Source organism: Bos taurus, chromosome 3 (assembly GCF_002263795.3).
Source record: "Bos taurus isolate L1 Dominette 01449 registration number 42190680 breed Hereford chromosome 3, ARS-UCD2.0, whole genome shotgun sequence".
In the NCBI taxonomy this organism is placed as follows: domain Eukaryota; kingdom Metazoa; phylum Chordata; class Mammalia; order Artiodactyla; family Bovidae; genus Bos; species Bos taurus.
This window is the reverse complement of record NC_037330.1, coordinates 109,409,888-109,429,943: the sequence shown is the minus strand read 5'-3', so window position 1 is coordinate 109,429,943 and position 20,056 is coordinate 109,409,888. Positions and strand designations below refer to the sequence as shown.

The window sequence follows — 20,056 nt, the reverse complement described above, 5'->3', positions numbered from 1 at the left end:
CCAGCTCCAAGTTGCAAACCTCCCTCCTCTTATAAAGATATGAGAAATTTATTTTTCCTTTGAATAAAGGCAGTTAGCAAACCCAGGTTGGCTACCCCATTTCCCAGCTGAATTTAGGATGTCCCTTGTGTGACAAATAGTGCTGTCAAGTCCTCTTGCTTGAGAAGTAGTTATTGATTATCTTGAGAAAATGTATGCAGTGAGTTGTATCCGCTTCACTGTGTAAAAGTGTAAGACTTCTTTTCGTCTTTGCAAACTCTTGAGCTGCTTGCCCATGACATTCTGGTTTAATTCTCGCCCAATTAAAAAATTTTTTTCTTCCTTGTCTACCCTTATGGACGGGTTTTCTAGGCTGGTGGGAGATTTTGTTTTTAATTATATTTATTTTACAGGGGTTACTTGTTTCCGAGGTCTGTTTGCCACGGCCCCAGTTATCTGTGACTCTCTTGGTAACCATGGCCACTGTGCCCTGGTGGTCATTTTTCAGGTCTCCATCACTAGAATGGGAACTCTTTGAGGATGGACTAAGCCTAGTCATTTTGGAACCCTGCTGCCAGCACAGTGCCTAGGTGTTAGTTGAATGAAGGAATTAAAGAAAGAATAAATAAATGAATGATTCTGAGGAGCACCCCACCCCTACGATCGCATAGGCTCTGAAAAGAAAAAGAATATAGATTCAGGCACACTCAACAGTTGCTCAAAATCAAGCCAAACCAAATCAGACTATAAACCACTTTAAAAGACTGAAATTATAGGAATCAAGTACCGATTATACAAAACAAAGGCTAGTGAGCAGGGTGGACCAAGCCTTGTCTGGCCTTTGAAGTGGGAGACCCAGTCCATGGAGATTGGGAAGATAGAGGAGGGATGCTGAGGGTCAAAGACAGGGGGAGGCTGGGAGCCTTTCTGCTTTTCCTGGGGCTGAGTGGTTTTTTAGTGATGGGCTTACTGGCATTCTCTTCTCTGGATAGCCCAGGCTTATCAAGGAGCAGACCCAGGTGGGGAGTCCCAGGAAGCCCTAGAAGCCCCCAAGACCCTCCGCCCCACTGACCCGGAGTCCTTGTAGTAGAGGGAAGTCAAGCAGAGGCTCAAAGATACTGTCGTCCTCCGGATGTGGGACTAGGGGCTCTGGGGTCCCCGGAGAGCTGGTCTGGAACCAGAGGTTCTCGTAGGACTTGGGACTGGGGGAGAGGCCCTCCAAGAGGGGCTGAGTTGAGTCGCAGCGGAGGTAGTGCCCAGGCCCTGGGCCCGTGGGGCTGCCCAGCACCTGCACGTAAAGCACCTGGTCGCTGTTGCCAGGCTGGGGCTGAGGCTGAGCGGAGGGCACTCTTGGGTCCCCCTGGAGCACATAGGCCTGGACAAGGGTGGAGAGGCTACCGGGCCCTGAGCTGGCATTGGACTCCCAGGGCCCTGGCTTCTTCTCTTCCTCCTCCAGCACCGTGATCTTGGTGATGGGTGGCATGCCGGGGTCCCGAAGGCTGGGCAGCTGTAAGATATCCTGACATAAAGATGTGTGGTGAGGGCCTGGTTTGTTTCAGATGTCTGTTCCAGCCACTGTCCCTTCCTGCACTGGGGTGGTGGGGGGACATTCCTGCTGTTCCTTGCTGGAACGCAAAGGGTTATTCAGGGGATGCAAAGCACCTCATATGTGCCGGACGCGTGCTATGTGCTGTTCAGACTTAGCCCGGTGAATCTCCCCAGTGCTTTTGTGTGTGATTTGTCCCATTTCACAATGAGGTGACTGAGGCTTTGAAATGGGTGGAGCTGGGATTCACACTCAGGTCTGCTTTGCTCTATAAAGAGGTGAAGTGATGGGAAGGCCTGAGTACTCATTCTTGGGGGAGTTTCCCTTCACTTTGAGCCTGGGGTAGGAGCCTAACCCTCAGACCCATTTCCCTCTCCCTCCAGTGTTCTCACCTCCGCCGTGATGGTTGGCACCCAGGAACCCAGGCTGCTGCGGGCTGGGTCCGGGACACTCGGCCAGAGGGAATACTTCCTGCTGGAGAAGAGGGCAGGTGAAGGCTGGGTCAGCATGCCCTCCCGTCCTCCCAGCATTTCTCCCACCTTCTCCCAGCAGCAGAAGGGATGACCCCTTCGTGCAGAGAGGAGAAGGAGGGGGGCCTGACTCCCAGACCTGAACCCTGTGGCCTGGCAAGTCTGAGAGGAGCCAGCCTTGCTCACCTGGGCCTTCAGTTCCCTTCGGCAGGGTTACCTGGGTGTCAGGTCTCTCAGAAGGACTCACCTGGGTCTGCAGCAGAACTGGGCAGCCCCACAGAGGCAGATGAGCAAGACCAGGAGGCCGAACAGGCCCAGGAGGATGTGCAGCTCAGACTCCTCTGTGGTGAGGGGAAAGCCAAGAGAGGTAAGAGTGCGTGCAGGTGAGACTGAGCCTCCGCCCTCAGACTGGGCTCCAAGGGCAGGGCTGGGCCTCGGCCCTCAGACTAAGATCCAAGGGTAGTGCTGGCTCTTCCCACTCAGGGACCCAGGCAAGGCTTATCTAGTTTCACAGTGGCAGTCTTTTGGGTTAGGCCTCCTCCCAGCAGCTTTCCCTGACCAGTCCCCATTCTCCCCTTACCTAGAGTCAAGGTCATCAGGGTGAGGCTTGTGCTGTTGGCGGCCCACACCTGGCTGGCGGCCATGAGTTGGACATGGTACAAGCTAGAAGGCTCCAGGCCACGGAGGACAAAGCTGTGGGTGGAGGCATTCAGGACAGTGGCTGGGAGTAGAGGAGACTCGTGAGCCTGGGCCTGGCTGCTGAACCTCCCCAAGGCCTCTGAGCACCCCCTCCCAGGCCTTCTGGGGCTGCGGGTCGCTGAGGATAGACTCACAGAAGGACTGGTCCTGAGTGTTGGTCCAGAAGATGGTGTAGTGGGTAAGGGGGCTCTTCCCCAGCTCAGGGGCCTCAGGCACCCACTCCAGCTGGGCCCACGTCTTGCCAATGTGCCTGAGATGCAACTCTGGGCCATGGGAGGGGGCTGCCGGAAGAGAGAGATGCAGGGGCTGATGGGGAGTGGGGTGGGGATGAGGGAACCCAGTTGGACTTCTTGTGGCTCCCCAGACCCAAGAACTGGGACACTTTGTGGGGGTGGGTGGTATAAGAAAGTTCAGGGGGACTCATATCCAAGCCTCGTTTTCCCAGGAACTTTCACTGAATCCCATTGACTGCTAATAAGTTGCTGAGCTGAGATTTAAACCTGCTTTTCTTTGACTCGAAGCCTTGCTTCCTGATTTCTGCCAGGCCTGGTTTTGTCTGGTTCACTGTTTGATTTCTGCCGCTCATGTGACACCTGTCCAGTTTTTGCCAGAATTGCTCCTTGAATTCTGCTGAGCTTACTTCCCAGTTTCCATTACCCCACCACCTGAGTTCTTTCCAGCTGCAGGGGTCTAGTGTAAGCCAGGGGTAATCTTAGGATTGAGAGAGACCGTTTTCTGGGCCAGAGGTAGGGGGGGCGGGGAGAAAAAGTTCTCTCCTAATTCCAGATTTTGGGGGGCCTAGAGAGGCCTTGAGAGAGAGGAGGGGATTCTGAAAAAAAAGACTTAGTGGCTAACGAACCCATCTCTTGGGAGTAGGCATAGATATGCTGGGAGGGTCCCTTGGTGTCCTGGTACAGGGGGGTCACAGTGATCTCGTAGAGCTGAAAGGGCCTGATGTTCTCTGTAGAGAGAAAATGGGGTGGGCACTCTGGTTAGGGGCCAGCCTCTGATGATGGCTGGGGGCTAACCTTAGACTTCAGGGATAACCTGAGCTTCGTTCTTCAGGTCTGGCCTCTGCAGTCTCTTCTTCAGATCATTTGCTTGGGGGTAAGGGGCCACAAGTGGGAGAGAGAGAGCTAGAAAGGTGGCAGAGTCACGGCTAGAAAGAGAGGCTCCAGTTAGACTGCAGGAAGAACTTCCAGATTCGGAGGACGTGCGATGAGAATGGTGCAGGAACAGGGCAATATACATCTTTAGGGTGGTTCAGGCAGATAAAATGCTCCCCCTGCTCCCCAGCCCTGCCCATCTGCCCAGCCCCCAGGCCTGTCTCACCCTGCAGCAAGGTCCCTGCAATGCTTCCGTTATGCTCCATCCTCCAGGTCATAGGACTGCCGTTGGGGCTGGGGGGACTGAGGCCCCACTCAATCACATAGCCCTGAGGTTGAGGACTGGGGGGCTCCCAGCCCACCCAGAGGCTATGAGGGTCTCGAGCGGTGGTGTGGAGTCTGCCCAGGGGTGGGCCTGGAGATAGAGTAGGAGATGATGTGAAGATGAGAAGAAAGGCCCTAGAGCTAGAAACCTGGGTTCAAGTCTGGCCTTTGCAACTTACAAGCTGGGTGACCTTGGGTAAGACAATATCTGAGCCTCAGATTCCTCATCTGTAAGGTGGAAAGGATGATAATAAAGTTGTTACCATGGAGGGTCATGGTGCAGAGTAAGTGAGATGGTACATGAAACAGGCCTGCTGTGGTAATTAATGATGAAAGCTCACCCTGTGTGGTTCTCTGTGTGTATTAATTCACTGAGTCTGCTAACAGTCCCAATGGGGGCTCGACTACTGTCCCCAACTTAGCAATAAGAAAATGGAGACAGAGAGGTTAAGGGACTGGTCTAGGGTCACATGGCTGGGAAATGGGAATACTAGCTCTTGTTATTGTTAATCTCACTTCATGAAGACCCGTGTTCAGGGGCATCTGAGGGTGAGAGTGACTGATCCCCTGAGAATGAACAGTTAACTGAGGGACTATTTTTTTTTTTAATATTTATTTATTTGGCTGTGCTAGGTCATGGTTAAAGCATAGGGGCTCTTTGATCTTTGTTGCAGCTTGCAGGATCTTTAGTTCTGGCATGTGGGATCTAGTTCCCTGACCAGGGATCAAACCTGGGCCCCCTGCATTGGGAGTCTTAGCCATTGGACTGCCAGGGAAGTCCTAGGGACTATGTTTTAGCTGGAAAACATTAGAACTTTGTCTCCCATTTCCTTGGCAGAATAGACTCTATTCTGTGTGTGTGTGTGTGTGTGTGTGTGGGTAGGCACTGCCACCAGCTTAACTTGGTTCTGGCTAGTGATAATAATAGTCGCTAACACATACGGAACAGTTACTTTGTGTAGGCACAGGTCTAAACTCATGTAATCTTCACAGCAATGCTTTGAGTTAGACACTGTACCATTCCCATTTGCGAGATGAGTAAACTGAGGCCAGGGAGGGTAAGTAACTTGCCCAGATCTCATTGCTAACAAGTAACAGGATTAGATTTGAACCCAGGCAGTCTAGCCTCTGAATTTACTTGCTTAACCACCATACTGTACTAGCTGTGGGCCCTCTTTACCTCTGCTTTCCAAGAAAACCACGGGGGTGGGATGCGAGGTCCCAGCTGTGTTATAGGCCTTAAGGACCACCTCCCGGGCTTCTGAAGGCAGTTGGAAGGTACAGTTCAGCTCCGTGGTGTCACAGAGGGTTGGCTCTGCCCCAGCCTGGTCTGAGGGTCTCCAGGAAACCAGGTAACCTTGGATCTGTCCGCTGTCTTCTTCCAGGGCTATTGGCTGTTAGTGGGCATAGGAGGAAAAAGATAAGGAGATGCGCAGCTCATCCTGAGTAGGGGAGAGCTTCTAGATGGAGTGTCCGTGTCCCCGGAACTGAGCCACCCAGACTGGGAGTCAGTCCTCTTCCCTCCCTCCCTCCCTTCTCCCCCGTGCTAGGTCCTAGAAGAGAGGAAAGGATAAAGTAACTCAGTGTGAGCAGCAGGCACCTAACAAGGTGAGTCCTGCATTGTAGTCTCTGCAGAAGGGCACTGCCCAGCTTCCTGGTGCACTACCCAGCAAAGTGTGTGCAGATCACGTACACATCCAAGCCTGCCAGGCCTGCTGCAGTCCTGAGCCCCAGCTTGCAGGGGTCTGTTTAAATCTGAAGAGGTGGAGGGATGGCCTTCAGAGGGGGTTACCTTCCAGAACAGCTGCACGGTCACCGTCTCGGGGTCCAGCTGCCTCTGCCGCCACCACGTGTCCAGTCTGACGATGGGGGCTGTGGAGCGAGCAGGAGGGGAGGGTCAGGGAGGGCCCCGGAGGCCAGCCTGGATCCTGATGGCTGCTCCCAGCCCCTCACCACCTGCTCACCCCGTTGTGCGGTGGTCAGCTCCAGGCTGGGGCTCCATTCGCTCCAGTGGCCGGGCAGGCGCCAGCGGGTGCAGCGCATTTGCAGGGTGTAGGCTGTGGATGGGAGGAGCCCGCAGAGTTCATACTGGGAGGTCCTGGCGGGCAGGGCGCTCACCTGGTGGAAGACAGGCATGGCTGTCAGCCTGGACCTCTGTGCCCTTCGGGGCCAGCTCAGTTTACCCTCCCCTCAGCCACCCCCAACCCAGGCCCCTCAGGTTGCCCTCTGCCTCACCAGGTCCCAGCCGGCTTCTCCAAGCCGAGGCTGGTGGCGCAGCTCACACTTCTGTTCTATGTACAGACTTGGCCTCCAGGTCTCCCAGCGCAGCCTCAGGCAGCCTGGCTGAGGCGGGGCCACCGCAGGGCTGGGCTCCAGGGCCCACAGTGTGGGGGGCTCCAGTTTCACTGCAAGGAGAGGGGTTATCGGACACTTCCTCTGCTTCATCCTCCAGGGCTCTGTTCTGGCTTCCCCTGTCTTCCTGTCTGTGGTTCCATTTCTTCTCTGGGTCTCCATTCGTGGGACCTCTATATCTTCCCATCTCTCTCTGTGTCTCTTCATCTCTGTGTTGTCCTGTTTCTGCAGGTCTGTCTCTGTCCATGAGCCTGTTTCTCTCTCTGTTTCCTCTTCTTGCACTGGTTGTTCCCTCGGTCTGGAGCACTTACCTTCCGAATATACAGTGTCTTGCTCCCTCATTTCCTCCAAGGATCTTCTCAAATGTCGTCTTCTCAGTGAGGCCTTCCCTGACGTCCTTCTCCCCAGCTGTCCCTACCCCATCCCCTGCTTCATTTCCTCATCACACATACCATTACCTGACATGTTATTATTCTTTGCCCACCAGAATGTAAGTGGGCAAAATTTCGGGGGCACGATTTTTGCTGTGTTGTTTACTGCTGTATCCCCAGCCCCTAGAACAGTGCCTAGCGCAGAGTGGGCGCTTCAGGAAATTTGCTGAAAGAATGAATGAGTGTGTCTCCTTGCCTGTGTTTCTTCCACATCCCTGTCTGCGTCTCCAAAGCTCTGGCTTCAATTGAATCCCACATTATTTTTCTCCCTTCTCTTCCTCCAGGTCTTTCAGCATCTTATTGTCTGTCCCTGGGTCTGTGTTTCCCTCCCTGTGCCTCTCTGAGTCTGCTCATGGTGGGGACCTCTCTCCTCCCCCACACCCAGCGTCACCCACCAACGTCCATGGGAGCCAGGCAGAGCTTTGGGGAAGCGCTGGTCCCCAGCGCGTTCCTGGCCTGCACCCAGATGCTCATGTTCTGGTACAGCTGCAGGTGTTTGCGGGGGATGGAGCAGTGGCTCTGCCCGACTTCCGGCACGCAGTCAGGGATGGAATCCTTCTGCGTCTGGCATTTGTCCTGGCTCCTGCCAATGGGCCAGGCTTGGATGTAAAGTGGGGGCAGAAAGCCAAGCTCCCTCCTCCTCCCTATCTCCGCCTTGGCTTTCCACCCCAACAGTCCTACCCGCGGTCTGTCCCAGAACCCAAAGCAATGGGCTGGCATAAGGACCCTTACTCACTTGAAGCTCTTCAGGGTGAAGCTGGTGGACAGGTGGGTGTTGGGGCCTGGCTCCCACTGACAGATGAGGCTGTTGGTTGTGAGGTTCATGATGCAGGATAGGTTGTAGGGTGCAGTGGGAGGGTCTGTGGGTAGGGTGGAGAGAGTGAGGGCTTCAGGTAAGACCACTCGGAAAGCTCCCACTGGGACCAGTTGGGCATTTCCTTGCCCTGGGTCTCCATGGTAAGTGGGTTGCCAACCCACCTGCCATGCCTTTGTCTCCATGCAGAGTGATCCCAGAAGGGCAGCCCTGGGATAAGCTAAGTTATCCACATGTACATGGACAAGTAAACAGAGCCTCCAACCCTCTCAACTCTGCCCTTTTTGACAGTAACAGTGTAGTGTCTGGGTTTTCATCCTGATTCTGCCACTCATTAGTGGTGTGATCTTGAAGTCACCTAATGGCTCTGTGCCTCAGTTTCCTCATCTGTAAAATGGGGGTAATGGTAATATACCTACCACTTAGGGTTATTGTGAGGGCTGAGTGACTTACTAGGTATACAGTGCTCAGAACAATGCCTGGCATATATGAGTGCTCTGTAAATCTTAACTTTCACTATTATTGATTCTTAAACAAGAACCTTGGTCTCTGTTTTTCATTATGCATTGGCTCAGCACAAATCCATCCTTCCTCAGTTTGAGCAGAAGGCTGAGACTGGGGTAGGGGTAGAATCTAGGAGCATGCCCACCTTGTTGAGAATGGCCTCCCTGGAGACACCTTCCTGTGGCTGGGGAGTTGGGCTTACTCGGCAGCCATATGGAGTAGTGGTTACTGGTTTTTGAGCCACACTGCTTAATAAAAAGCTTTATTCCATCCTTATTAATTTATGACCTCTAGTATGCAACTTTGCTAATGGTAAGGAACCCACCTGCCAATGCAGGAGACATAAGAGACACGGGCTCTATCTCTGGGTCAGGAAGATCCCCTGGAGAAGGAAATGGCAACCCATTCCAGTATTCTTGCCTGGAAAATACCATGGACAGAGCAGACTACAGCTCATAGGGTCGCAAAGAGTTGGACACAACTGAGCAACTAACACACACACAGCATGCCACTTACCCTCCCTGACCCTCAGTTTCCTCATCTGTGAAATGGGGCTATGTAATACTACCCACTGGTAGGGAAAATGTGATATCATGCTTATAAAGTACTTATTGAGCAAGAACTCAAGAAAGAATAGCTCTTATTAGTATTGGCAGGAGGGCATTGGAGGCAGAGTGGGGGGATGGCCGCAGGAACTCACAGCCCGCCTGTAGCTCAGCCTGGTCCAGGATCTGCAGGCTGTTGCCCCAGTGCAGGCAGCAGGAGAGAAGGACCCGAGAGTGGTTGAGGTGGGGCAAGGTGATGGTGGACTGCAGGGTCCCGTTCGGCAGGTGCTGCCGCCTCTCCCTGGGATGAAGCTCCGGTTCCAGTTTCCATACAACTCGCCAGTCGGTGCCCAGGTGGCTGCAGTTCCGGTTGATGATGCAGGAGGCCGTGACTTGATCTCCCAGGCGGACGATGGGGGCTGAGAGGAGGATATGCCCACACTGCTCCAGGCCTGGGGTGGAAGAGAACGGGTCATAAGTGACTCCTCTGTCCAGCAGAGCTGGCCTCCTAGACTCAGTACCTTTACCTTGCTTTACCCTCCAAGATTCGTGGGGGCAGGTGCTGGAATGGCAAGGATGTGTGCGGAGATTGGGAGAGGCTCTCGAGTTGAGATGGAGATAGTGGTGTGGGGGTAAATGTTTATCAACCTGCTATACAGAGGGAAACGGCTCCTGGCTTGTAGCCTGGGCTGCTTTCCCTGGTGTAAGTATTCCTACCATGGCTGATTTCAAGCTACCAGGCTGACATCACTTAGTGTGAACTTGGAAAGAGAGGTACACAATCAGGGCTTGCAAGCCAACTCCGGCACGCCACCGGATGGAGACCAGTCCCTCCCCAACAATGGCGACACCATGGTTAGAATGATAAGAAGCCCGCAGCCACAGCAATCCTTCCAGAATTCATATCTGATTGTTACCCCATCATGACCACAGCACTTCAACGGTACGTTATTCTTCTGAAAGGCAGTACGCTGTGATGGATAAGAGCGTGGATGTTGGAACTAGACTGCCTAGATTTAGAACCTGGTTCTGCTGCTGCTGCTAAGTCGCTTCAGTCGTGTCTGACTCTTAGTGACCCCATGGACTGGAGCCCACCAGGCACCTCCGTCTGCTTAGTAATTTTGTGACCTTGATGTTACCCAGACTTTCTGTGCCCTGGTTTTCTCATCTGTGACATGAAGATAAAAAAGTCCTTAACTTAGTGATGTTGGGAGGATTAGATGTGAGAATATGCGTAAGGCACTCAGAACAGTGCCTGACACGTAAGTATTTCCTGCTATGATTAGGTTAAAGACTCAGATCCTTCGTCTCACAGCCCAAGACTTAGATCCTTCTCACAACCCTTGTGGCCTGGCCCCTGCCTAACCCTCCTGGTTCCAGCCCAGACCATTGTGTCTCAGCTCCAGTCCCTCTAGCCTACATGCTATTCTCTGGAAAGGCCACGCTCCCTCCAGTCTCCCCATCTTCGTACCTGTTGATCCTTTTGGAGGTGCTCCTTTTCGTTTCTGCCACCCCTCTTTCACCTGGATGACATTCAGGCATCTTGCGAGGAACCAGACCGGGTTCTGACCAATCAGACCATGACAGCCCCCTGAACTTTCCCAAAGCTCATATCTTTCGTAATTAGAGAGTCACGTGATGATTTGCTACTCTGTACCCCCGGCTAGACCGTAGGTTCTGCGAGGCCAGAATCCCTGGCTGTTTCGCTCACTACTGCATTCCCAGAGCCTAGCGCCGAGCAGGCCCTTGGTGAGTATGTGTGGAATAAGAGCAAGCACCGGACCTTGCCCACAATGCCTTCTCTCCTCTCCCAGCTGTTCTGCAGCCCATTTTGCTGATGGGGATGCTGAAGCCCCAAGAGGAGGAGCAATTTGTTCAGGGTCACAGAGCAAGTTTATAGGCCTCCCATCACATCACAGACTCAGAATTTCAGACCAGAAGGACTCTTGCCAACTGTTTACTTCAAAACTCCACGTAATACCAAGTCATCTACCCACGGGGCTACCAAGTCATCTACCCACGGGGCTAGGATGATCTGTTTTTGATGGCTTGCCAGCTGAGAACATTTTTTATATTTCTAGAGAGTGAAAAACCAAACCAAACACCAGATAAGCAAGAACATGCCACAGAGACTGTATGTGGCCTGCAAAGCTGAAAATTACATCAAAGTTTGCTGACCTCTGCTGGGCCTTGGCTTGCATACCCCCAGAGATAGGAGGCTCCACACCTCTCAAGATAGTCTCCATAGTCTGGAGAGCTCTGCCTGGGGTTCATATTTTTTTAAAACATTATTGTTATTTTTTTGGCAGTACCATGTAGCATGTAGGATCTTAGTTCCATGACCAGGAATTGAACCGTGCTCCCTGCAGTGCAAGTACAGAGTCCTAACCACTAGGGACTCCACCAGGGAAGCCAGGGAAGTCCTGGAGATTCTTTGCTTCAGGATTAAAGCTGCCTTCTCACGGCTTCCACCCTGATCCCTCTACTGCCCATGAAGGCTGCACAGGACTCAGAGGTTTCTTCTGACAACCTGGTAGAGATTCGCAGATAAGACCCGGGTCTTGTGCACCTTCCCCAGGCTGGCTAGCCCAGGTTCTCTCACCTTTACTCAGAGGTGGTGGTTTGCCGGCAGAGGTCTGTGCGTGGGAGCCCAGCTACCCTGCATCTGTGGCCCAGTCGATTCTTTGGGGATTCTCTGGGAACCCCAGGAGCACTGTGACAATGCAGGGAAATGACTCCCTCCTCCACCCCCAGCATCTCTCCCTGTGATCCCCACCCCCCCATGGCACCTTCATCCCTGACCACACTCACTTCTGGGGAGCAGGAGGATGATCAGAGCAGCTCCTACCAGGCTCCAGGCTCCCAGCCCCACCATCGTGCTGGCTTGGTCCTCACCTGGAGGCAGAGGGGGTGGTGAAGGTCATGGGCTTTGGAGTCAGGGCTGAGCTTAGTCTTTGCTCTGCTACAGTGTGGCTTCAGACAGGTTACTTGACCTCTCTGAGCCTGGTTGCTCTGCAAAATGAAGGTAACAAAAACCTATGTTGCATAGGGTTTGGGGAGGAAGACCCAAAATGATGCAAGTCAAGGGCATCGCACAGTACCTGGCGCATAGGAAATGACTCTTAAATGACTGTTATTATTATATGTGCCTTTAAGGAGAGAGCAGGGAAGGGAGCCACGGGGAACACCATTCTTCCCGTTCCCTTCTGTTTTAGCCAGTCTCCCAGCCCGCTGAAAGCAAAGTCTGAGATGAAGGCTTGCCTACAGGTAGTTTATTTGGGGGAAGACTCCAGGAACAGAGTAAGGGAGTGGAGAGAATGAAACGGGTAAGAAGGAAAGCCAACACAAGGGTGCATCATCAAACTGAGGACAGCTGGGGCTCAATCCTGCTGGAATCTTGCAAGGAGCCACGCTGAACATGCCTCAGAACTTGGCTGGCAGACAGGATGGGAACATTGTCCACCAGTTCCTGCCCCTTGTTGGTCAAGGACTGTTCCTTGGGGTGTTAACTCCCTGGCACGTGTCACATTGCACATGTCTGAGTACCGGGCAGGTCCCCCAAGGTGAGCCATGCTCCAAGAGTCAGAGACGCTCACTGCCTGGCAGAAAGGGACAACTCCACAGAACAGCTGAGGACAGGCTGCACCTTGAAAAGCTGGCTTCCCCAGCAATGGCTAAAGGGAAGGGTGGGTTGAGAGGATACCCCAATTCTGGGCACAGACCTCTGGAGGCCTTCTGGGACCAGATATCCTGTGGTCATGGCGACAGTGCCCAGATGGAGGGAGCATTAGTACATTAATCTCAGGAAGTAAGCAAAGGTTTCTATTGCTGGGGTGGCTTCCAGCCTTTCCATTCTGCTCCCATTGGGGTCTTGGGGCCAGACACCTGGTCCTCCAGCACTAACTGACATCTGGGTGGCAGATCAGTGGGAATCGTTGACCAGCTTTTGTATGTACATACATGAACACATACATGTAGGTGGTGTCCCAGCCGATCCCCGGTGCTCAGAAAAGATTAAGCTTCTTTCGCTCCAAGACAGAGGAGTGAATAACAACTGCAGATACCCAAAGCTGTTTCTGCCTGCAGGGGTCTTACTTAAATCCCTGGTCCCTCCTTATTATATGTTGCAGGATCGGGATACCAGGTGCATGCTAGCCCGAGTCATCTTTTTGCACATCAGGAAAAAAGCATCCCTTCCTCTGGACAAATGCAGCTCCACACAAGGACCTGGCAACTAGAGAACAGGCTGGATTTCAGCCTCTACTTTCTGGGCAGCTTTGTGCAGTGAGAAACGCGCACAATTGTTCAGAGGACCCCAGTCTACCAGTTAGCGGTTGGCACCCTTGTTCCTCTGGCATCTGACTATCCACCAACGCACACTTGTTGGGGAAGATTTCGTCTCCTTGGCTCAGATTTCGGGACACTCGTGCCCGTTCCTGTGTATTTTTGATCATATCCTAGCCCTCCTGCCCGGTGAGGTACCGCTTCATCCCTCTCCACTGGCTCCCAGTGGGCAACCCAACCCCAAATCCCAAGGGCCCAGGTATCTTCTCCCTGGGTTGCCAGGGGTTGGCACATTTGGCATCAGTCCCTGGTCCACCCATGGCAGCCTTGGATGCTCCCCACCCCCGCCGAGCGGGATCTGGGACCAGGTGGAGCATGGTGTCACTTTCTGGGGGCCCAGCTTTGAGTCAGACCACCTGGTCTGAACTCCAGGTCCACCACTTACCAGCTTGGCGACCTTGGGCAGATTATTCCACCTTTCTGAGCCTCGGTTACCCCATCTGTGAAGGAAGGATAACAACAGCTCCCGCATCTCCGGTTTGGGGTGAGGATGAAGTGAGATGGTCCGTGATAAAGGCACTTAGCACGGAGCTTGCATAGAGGAAGCACTCCATGACCATGTTATTTTCATGTGCCATAAAGCAGGATACCACCTCATGGAATCAGCACGGTTTAGTACCTCTCTCCCCTGCTTACCAACTGTGTGGTCTCCGCCTCCTAGGACTGCCACCTTGCTTTTGTCTGTGTCACATTTCATGTTTCAAAGCCCCGTTTCTGGGTTCCCTGCTCCTTGGCCCCCCAGTCTCCCCCTTTGCTTCCAGCCATCCCTGCTCACTCTCTGGACTCTGGAGTCCCAGCACGCTATGTTGTCCCCTGGGGTCACTGCATCACCAACCCCTGCTCCCCACCACCTTTCTGCTTTCCTCTCCTTTCCATCCCATCGCACTCAGCCTTCTCGCCTCCCCCTTCTCCAGTTCACGCCTCTGTCTCCCCTTCACGTGAAGATTCTTTCCTTGGGAAGAGGGTTGGGGAGAGGAGGGGGCTGGGACAAAACAAGGGAGAGGACTTACTAGATGTGGTTCAGACAGAGAAAGACAGGTGGAAAAAGTAGGAAAGTGGGGTGCACAAACCGAAATGCTGGAGAGAGATCACAGAGAGACAGACTGAGGTGGGGAGAGAAAGGAGCCTGAGGCAGGGGATGGTGGTACTCAGAGACACGGCACCCGGAGGCTGAGAGGAAACAGATACTCAAGAGAGTTTAAGACTTAAGAGACAAAAGGACCCTTGAGAGACAAAAAGAGAGGCATAGAGAGACTCTGAGACAGACAGACAGGAGCTCAGAGCCAAGCAAGCCAGAGAAGGGCTGAGGAGGAAAGAGAGAAATTTACATGGTGTGAAATTTACATGGAGACTGGAAGCAGTTAAGACACAGGTTGTCAGAGAGACTTGGAGGCAAATAATGAGTATAACTTTCCCTGAATCCAGCCCTTTCTTGAGCCCAGCTCAGTGTCCCAAAGAGATATTTGTCTGTCTGTGACTTCCCAAATGCAGTGCCCACCTCTCAAAAAAGTAGGGGCACCTTGGGAAAAAAGACTCAGTGTTGAGGGCTCCTGGTTCCCAGGGGTAAATTCTTAAGGCTGGAGTGCTGGTCCAAGGTCACCAAAGGGCGCACGCCCTTGGCAGAGCGGGGGGAGTGGACCTGAGACTCCAGGGTCCCATCATTCCCAGGCCCAGCCCTCCCAGGGGCTCCCCTACTCACGCTGGAGCCTGCGGCCGGCTGGGCACCCGCCGGCCTCCCGTCTCTGCTCTCCTCTTCAAGGCAAGTTCCTGAAAACAGCCGCAGCGGGCTTCTGTCCCCAACCCTGTCGTTAATGGCTCCGTCTCTGACAGGCGCAGGGGCTGCCGATTGCAACACCTGCCCAACTCCTTCCCTCCCTTGCATTGTTGACGCGGGCACGGGCAGCCCCTTCCTCCCAGGAAGGAGCCTGGGAGGGAAGCCGGCGAGGCCTGGGCAGCCTTCCTGCCTCGGGGGTCTTGAAGGGGCTGAGGGATGTGGCAACGTCGTCCCCCACCTCTGCCTCCGGATTTCCTGACTCAAAGCTTTGAGGCTGGCAGGGCCCAGGCTCCAACCTGCCTGGGTGCCATTCCTATGCCCCCACGCCCTGGGGGAACATCACTTGGAGACAGACCCTGGCTCGAAGGCTCACTTGGCCCTAAGCCTCTTTTTGGCACTGGGTTTGGGGCCCTGATCCTTGCAATATTCAAGGGGCGGCCTCTAAGGTTACAGGGAATTCTGGAACACGGTACCTTCCTCCCCGCTCCCCTCTGCATGGCATGTTCCCCCTGCTGCCCGAAGGCCTTGCAGATGGAGAAATATGGACTCTGGGGAGAAATACGGACTCTGGGCACAAGGAAGGGGTCACTCATGAGGCTCCGGTCTTCATAGGCTCACGAGACATTAATAATGTTCACTCACAGTAATTCTGCCAAACTGAATGCTTTTTCATTGAGTGAAACAGGCTACATTTTATGTCTTTCGTGGTCTGTATCCACGAATACCCTGCAGCTGTTTACGAATAATATTCTGTTCATTTTTCTGAAGAGGGTTTAGAGTGTTCACAGTTTCTTGGATTTATGACTAAGTAAAGATTAGGTACTAACACACCAGCGGAGGGTCCACACCATATGACGCATTTTAGGAAAAGTGAGCTTCTGAGTCTGTTTCGAGGGGGCAGACTTGGGTTCCGGTTCTGGTTCCAGTTCGAAATAGCCATCTGTCGGCAGCTACCTCTCTGAGGTGCCCCATAGGATCCACATGCTCAGCAAATCCCATCGACTCTTCTTTCAAAATATTAGAACCAGAATCCTGAGTAGGTAGGTACTCACTGTAAAGTTCAACTTGGCCACATGTTTGGATATTTTCCTGATGAAAAGTTGGAACATATAAATATCCCTTAAACCAACAGCAGCCAGCTCTAAGCCATTCTTTCTCTTACCTGGATCACTGCAATGGCCCCCCTTCCCCTCCCCCTTCCATTCATCCTTGTCCTGCCCCCTGCCCCCACCCATCTATTGTTCCTTCAGTGGTCAGTGTGATGCTGATCAAACAGAAGTCAGTTCATGTCATCCTCTGCCCCAACTCCCAATGGCACTCATCTCACTCAAAGACAAAGCCTTTTCAACAACCTACAAAGCCCTTTTTCATCCAGGGGTTCCCTCTGGCCCTTCTGTGATTATTCTCCCCCTTGCTGCTCTGCTCCAGCCATCCTGTTTTACTTTTTGGGCTCCCTCCTGCCTCCCGGCCTTTGCCCTTGCTGTTTCCTCTGCCTGGACTAATTTCCCCCAAATGACTATATGGGGCACTCCTTCCCCTCCATTTGAGCAGAAAGTGATTGCTCAAATGTCACTTTCTCATTGAAGCCCTTGCTGACCACCCTTTAAAAATTGCAACCACCCCTCACTCCCTAGCTCTCTTTCCCCTTTAATATTACCTCTTCACCGTCTGACACTGGCTGTCCCTGCCGCCTAGAATGGAAGTTCCATGAGAGCAAGAGTTTTAGTCTGTTTTGCTTAAAAACTCATCTCCAGGATCTTCAACCCATCTGTCATGTGATGAGTCCTCGATACAGGTTTGTTGAATGAATGATTGAATGGATACACCTTCCCTCCACTTCACCAAACCTGCCCCCAATCCCTGCATACTTCATCTTTTTAAATGACACTACCCCAAGTCCCCCAACGCAGGGACCCGGGAGTCATTCTTCACACCCCTCCCTCACACCCTCACCTCCAGTTAGTTCCTAATGAAGGAGAGTGGGCTTTTGGTTCATCATTCAGTAAGCATGTTCCTAGAGCAGGTGCAGGGGCATGATGGTGCCTCTCAGGCTCGTTAAGAGCTGTGAAATCCATCTCTTCTCCCTGCCTTTGTCACATCCCCCCAGTCTTCACCTGGGTACCCTGCGGCCTCCCTGCCTGGCTGATCCCCCGTCACTTCTGGCTGCCTGCGTCTTGTCTGCCCTGAGCATCGCTCCAGGCTGGGTCGGGTGCACACCACCCCTTGGTGATCTTATAATGCGGCAGTGGCTGCTGGCAGCCTGCCTCCTCCGTTAAGACTGTGCACTCCTTGAGGGCAGAAACCACTTCTCCTCTCTGCCTCCAGCCTCAGCCCCGGGTGCACAGAGACCTCAGCGCAGGTCTACTGGGCTGCGGACTCCTGGCGAAGCTGTTTACCTCTCCAAGCCTCGGTCTCCTTGTCTGCCACAGGGATAACAACTCTTCCCATGGGGTGTTGTGAGGATTCAGGGAGCTATGGGAGGTACAGAGCCTCGCACAATCATGTAGCAGGATAACGATCACGTAGTAGGTGTTCAAGAAAAGTGCTTCCTGTGGCATTCAGCATGTCAGAGCAGGGTGTGGCCGATCTCACCTGTGCTCCGTTCTCCACTGAGAACCTGTACCAGGCAATGGAGCTGCAGCCACCGAAGTGAAAATTAGGCTTAAAGAAGAACTCTCCTTAGGTAAGAAGCACTGGCATATAGAAAGGTTAAGAGCAGGGGCTGAGGAGTAGACTGCTTAGATTTCCCTCTGAAGGCTGTGTGACCCTGGGCAGGTTGTTTGACCTCTCTGAGCCTCGGTTTCATCATCTTTAAAATGGGGATGAGGTTAGTATTTACCACAGGGGATCCTTGAGCGAAATCAGGGAACTAATGTGTGTGAGGCTCACAGTAAATGCTCAACAGATGTTTACTCTGAGGAGCTGGCAAGCACGGGGCAGATGTGGGCTCACTCGTCCCTCACACCTAGTGTCTGCTTTGAGGACACTTCCTCCTCCATCTATCCTGCCCCGCCCCCTCTTCCATCAGACGGGGTGGCCTCTGTGGGCTGGAAACCCCAGTCAGGGAACCTTTTAAGTGGGGAGGGGAACCCCATTCTCCGCAGCCCTACTGAGGGTTGGGTGGTTTCTGTTTGTTATTGCCTGTGAGGTATGGGCTGTGGGGTTGGTCCAGGAGCTGCCTGTTGCTGAGGGGCCCGGGCGGAGGCCAGGTGGGCTAGCCCTGGTGAGGGTCTGGAAGGAGAGGCTTTGCTTGTCTGCCAGGGGCTGGTTTGTCTGGAAGACAGCAGCCGGCTAAGATTGTGCAAACAGGTCATTGTGCAAACACACCCCCGTGTGTGACCTCGATTGTGCAAACAGGTGTTTACTGGAGGGTGCCCAGCTTGGGCTGCCCGCTTACAAAAAGCGCCGGAGCTGTTGACTCAGAAGGAACCGGAATCTGGACACTCATTCTTTCTTGAACACACCCTGAACTTTCTGCCTCCCAGCCTTGGCTCGGGCCATTCTCTCTGCCTGGAGTGCCCTCCTCCCTCCTCGGCCTCCATCTCTACTTGTTGAAATTGTACCCATTTTGCAGAGCTCAGAGAAAATGCCAGTAAATCTTTCTCCATAAACTTTCCCCTCATTTGCATACTCAGGACATTTGATATTTCTCTGAAATCACAGGTCACTTTTTTACCTGATGGCCCTTTCTGGACTGTGAGCCCCCTGAGAACAAGAACTTTTCCTTATTGTCCTCTGAAAGGTTAGCAACTGAGGCACAGAGAGGGAAGGTGACCAGCCCCATGTCACACAGCTAGTTCTCTACAGAGCTGTGCTCTAAATCAGGTCTCTGCACTTCCTGCCACACTCACTGCCTCTCTTTCAGCCTCACCCCTCTTCTGACCCTGGATTTTGCCTCCTGACCCCAGGTTGTGATGTAACTCCAGCTGGAATTTGAGGGATGGTGGGATTTGCACAGAGGAGGGAAGGGTATTCAGGGCTGGGGAATAGCAGGAGCAGAGGTGTGGAGGCTGGAATGGGAAGAGTGTGTGTGGAGGCCGTAAGAGGTAGGAAGAGGTTGCAAGGGCCTGGGAACGGGGGAGACGGGGTAGGCATAGGGCTGCATCCTAGACTCAGAGACGACATTAACTCTGCGACCTTGGGTAGCACCTCACAGTCCTGCTTCACAGGCCCCTGCCTCCCCCTAGTACTCTGCAGGTACCCCAGCTAGACACGCCCTCACCTGGTCTCTGCTACCTTTTCTCCTGACCACCTTCTTTTCAGTCCTGGTGAGCGGCATCTGGATACCTGGACGTGGCCCTGACTCCTCCCTGCCCCTCACACCCACATCCAGCCTGTGGCCCCTTCCTGTGGGTCCTTCCCCTTCTCCCCCTCCTCACCACCATGGCAGGAGTCAGGCTACCATCATTGCTCTTCAGGATGATGGCAGTGACCTCCTCCTGGTCTCGCTGCCTTCATGCCTGGAATAATGCCCTGCTCAGCTGGAGGGCTTCTTCCAAAACACAAGTCCCAGCATGCCACTCACCAACCCAAATCCTCCATTGGTTCTTCGCTGCCCGTGTGATAACGTTCCGAGTCACCCTCATGGCCTTTGAGGCCATCACCCCCAGCCCCTAATCCTCCCCAGTGCTAGAGTCTCATCTCCCCACACTCCCCTTCCCAACCTCCTCTCCCCTTTCCCAGGCCCGAGACTCCAGCCGTTCTATTTACCATCACTGTGCAATCATGTGCTGCTTTTCCTGTGGCTCCAGGACTTCGCCACACTGTTCTCTTTGCTTGGGATGCTCATCCGTTTTATCTTTGTGTCTGAAGAAATCCCTTTTATCCTTTAAAATTCAGCTGAGGGGCCTCCCTGGTGGCTCAGTGGTAAAGAATCTGCCTGCCATTACAGGAGACATGGGTTCGATCCTGATCTGGGAAGATCTCACATGCCATGTAGCAGCTAAGCCCGTGCGCCACAACTATTGAGCCTGTGCTGTAGAGCTGACCCTACAGTCACTGAGCCCGCGTGCCCCAACTACTGAAGCCCGTGTCCCTAGAGCCCATGGTCCGCACCAAGTGAAGCCTCCGCAGTGAGAAGCCTGCTCCACCACTGGAGAGTAGCCCCCGCTCGCTGCAGCTAGAGAAAAACCATGCGGCAGTGAAGACCCAGCACAGCCAAAAGTAAA

The 20,056-nt window shown here is 53.4% G+C and overlaps 1 protein-coding gene and 1 non-coding gene across 12 annotated transcripts; one reads left to right on the top strand and one right to left on the bottom strand.

Moving 5' to 3' along the window:
- Positions 1-718: 718 nt before the first annotated feature.
- CSF3R (colony stimulating factor 3 receptor) lies at positions 719-19,725 on the bottom strand. Of its 11 annotated transcripts, none has more exons than XM_059885198.1 (18): positions 19,599-19,725; positions 13,500-13,554; positions 11,582-11,782; positions 8,926-9,222; positions 8,551-8,607; positions 7,644-7,767; positions 7,303-7,490; positions 6,360-6,529; positions 6,089-6,242; positions 5,917-5,996; positions 5,305-5,518; positions 4,027-4,215; positions 3,554-3,655; positions 2,829-2,975; positions 2,576-2,716; positions 2,243-2,336; positions 1,918-1,999; positions 719-1,498 (listed from the first exon to the last, which is right to left on the bottom strand). In XM_059885198.1, the coding sequence occupies exons 3-18, from the start codon at positions 11,643-11,645 to the stop codon at positions 1,019-1,021; spliced, it is 2,583 nt and encodes an 860-aa protein (XP_059741181.1). In that variant the 5' UTR covers positions 11,646-11,782; positions 13,500-13,554; positions 19,599-19,725; the 3' UTR covers positions 719-1,018. The 11 variants fall into 11 exon arrangements, with proteins under 11 accessions (XP_059741181.1, XP_059741184.1, XP_059741179.1 ...); XM_059885201.1 differs by having other exon boundaries at positions 11,582-11,665; XM_059885196.1 differs by lacking the exon at positions 19,599-19,725 and adding an exon at positions 14,814-14,939.
- MIR12039 (microRNA mir-12039) lies at positions 1,366-1,424 on the top strand. The gene has a single exon (NR_162403.1). It is a non-coding gene; the product is annotated as a microRNA mir-12039 (primary transcript).
- Positions 19,726-20,056: the final 331 nt, after the last annotated feature.

Excerpts from the sequence above, each read along its gene's own strand:
- CSF3R (XM_059885198.1), bottom strand. The coding sequence starts at position 11,645 with ATGGTGGGGCTGGGAGCCTGGAGCCTGGTAGGAGCTGCTCTGATCATC. Across the intron at positions 5,519-5,916 it reads CCGTGCAGCTGTTCTGGAAG|CCAATAGCCCTGGAAGAAGA; the intron begins GTAACCCCCTCT and ends GCCCACTAACAG. Across the intron at positions 2,000-2,242 it reads CAGTTCTGCTGCAGACCCAG|CAGGAAGTATTCCCTCTGGC; the intron begins GTGAGTCCTTCT and ends CCTCTTCTCCAG.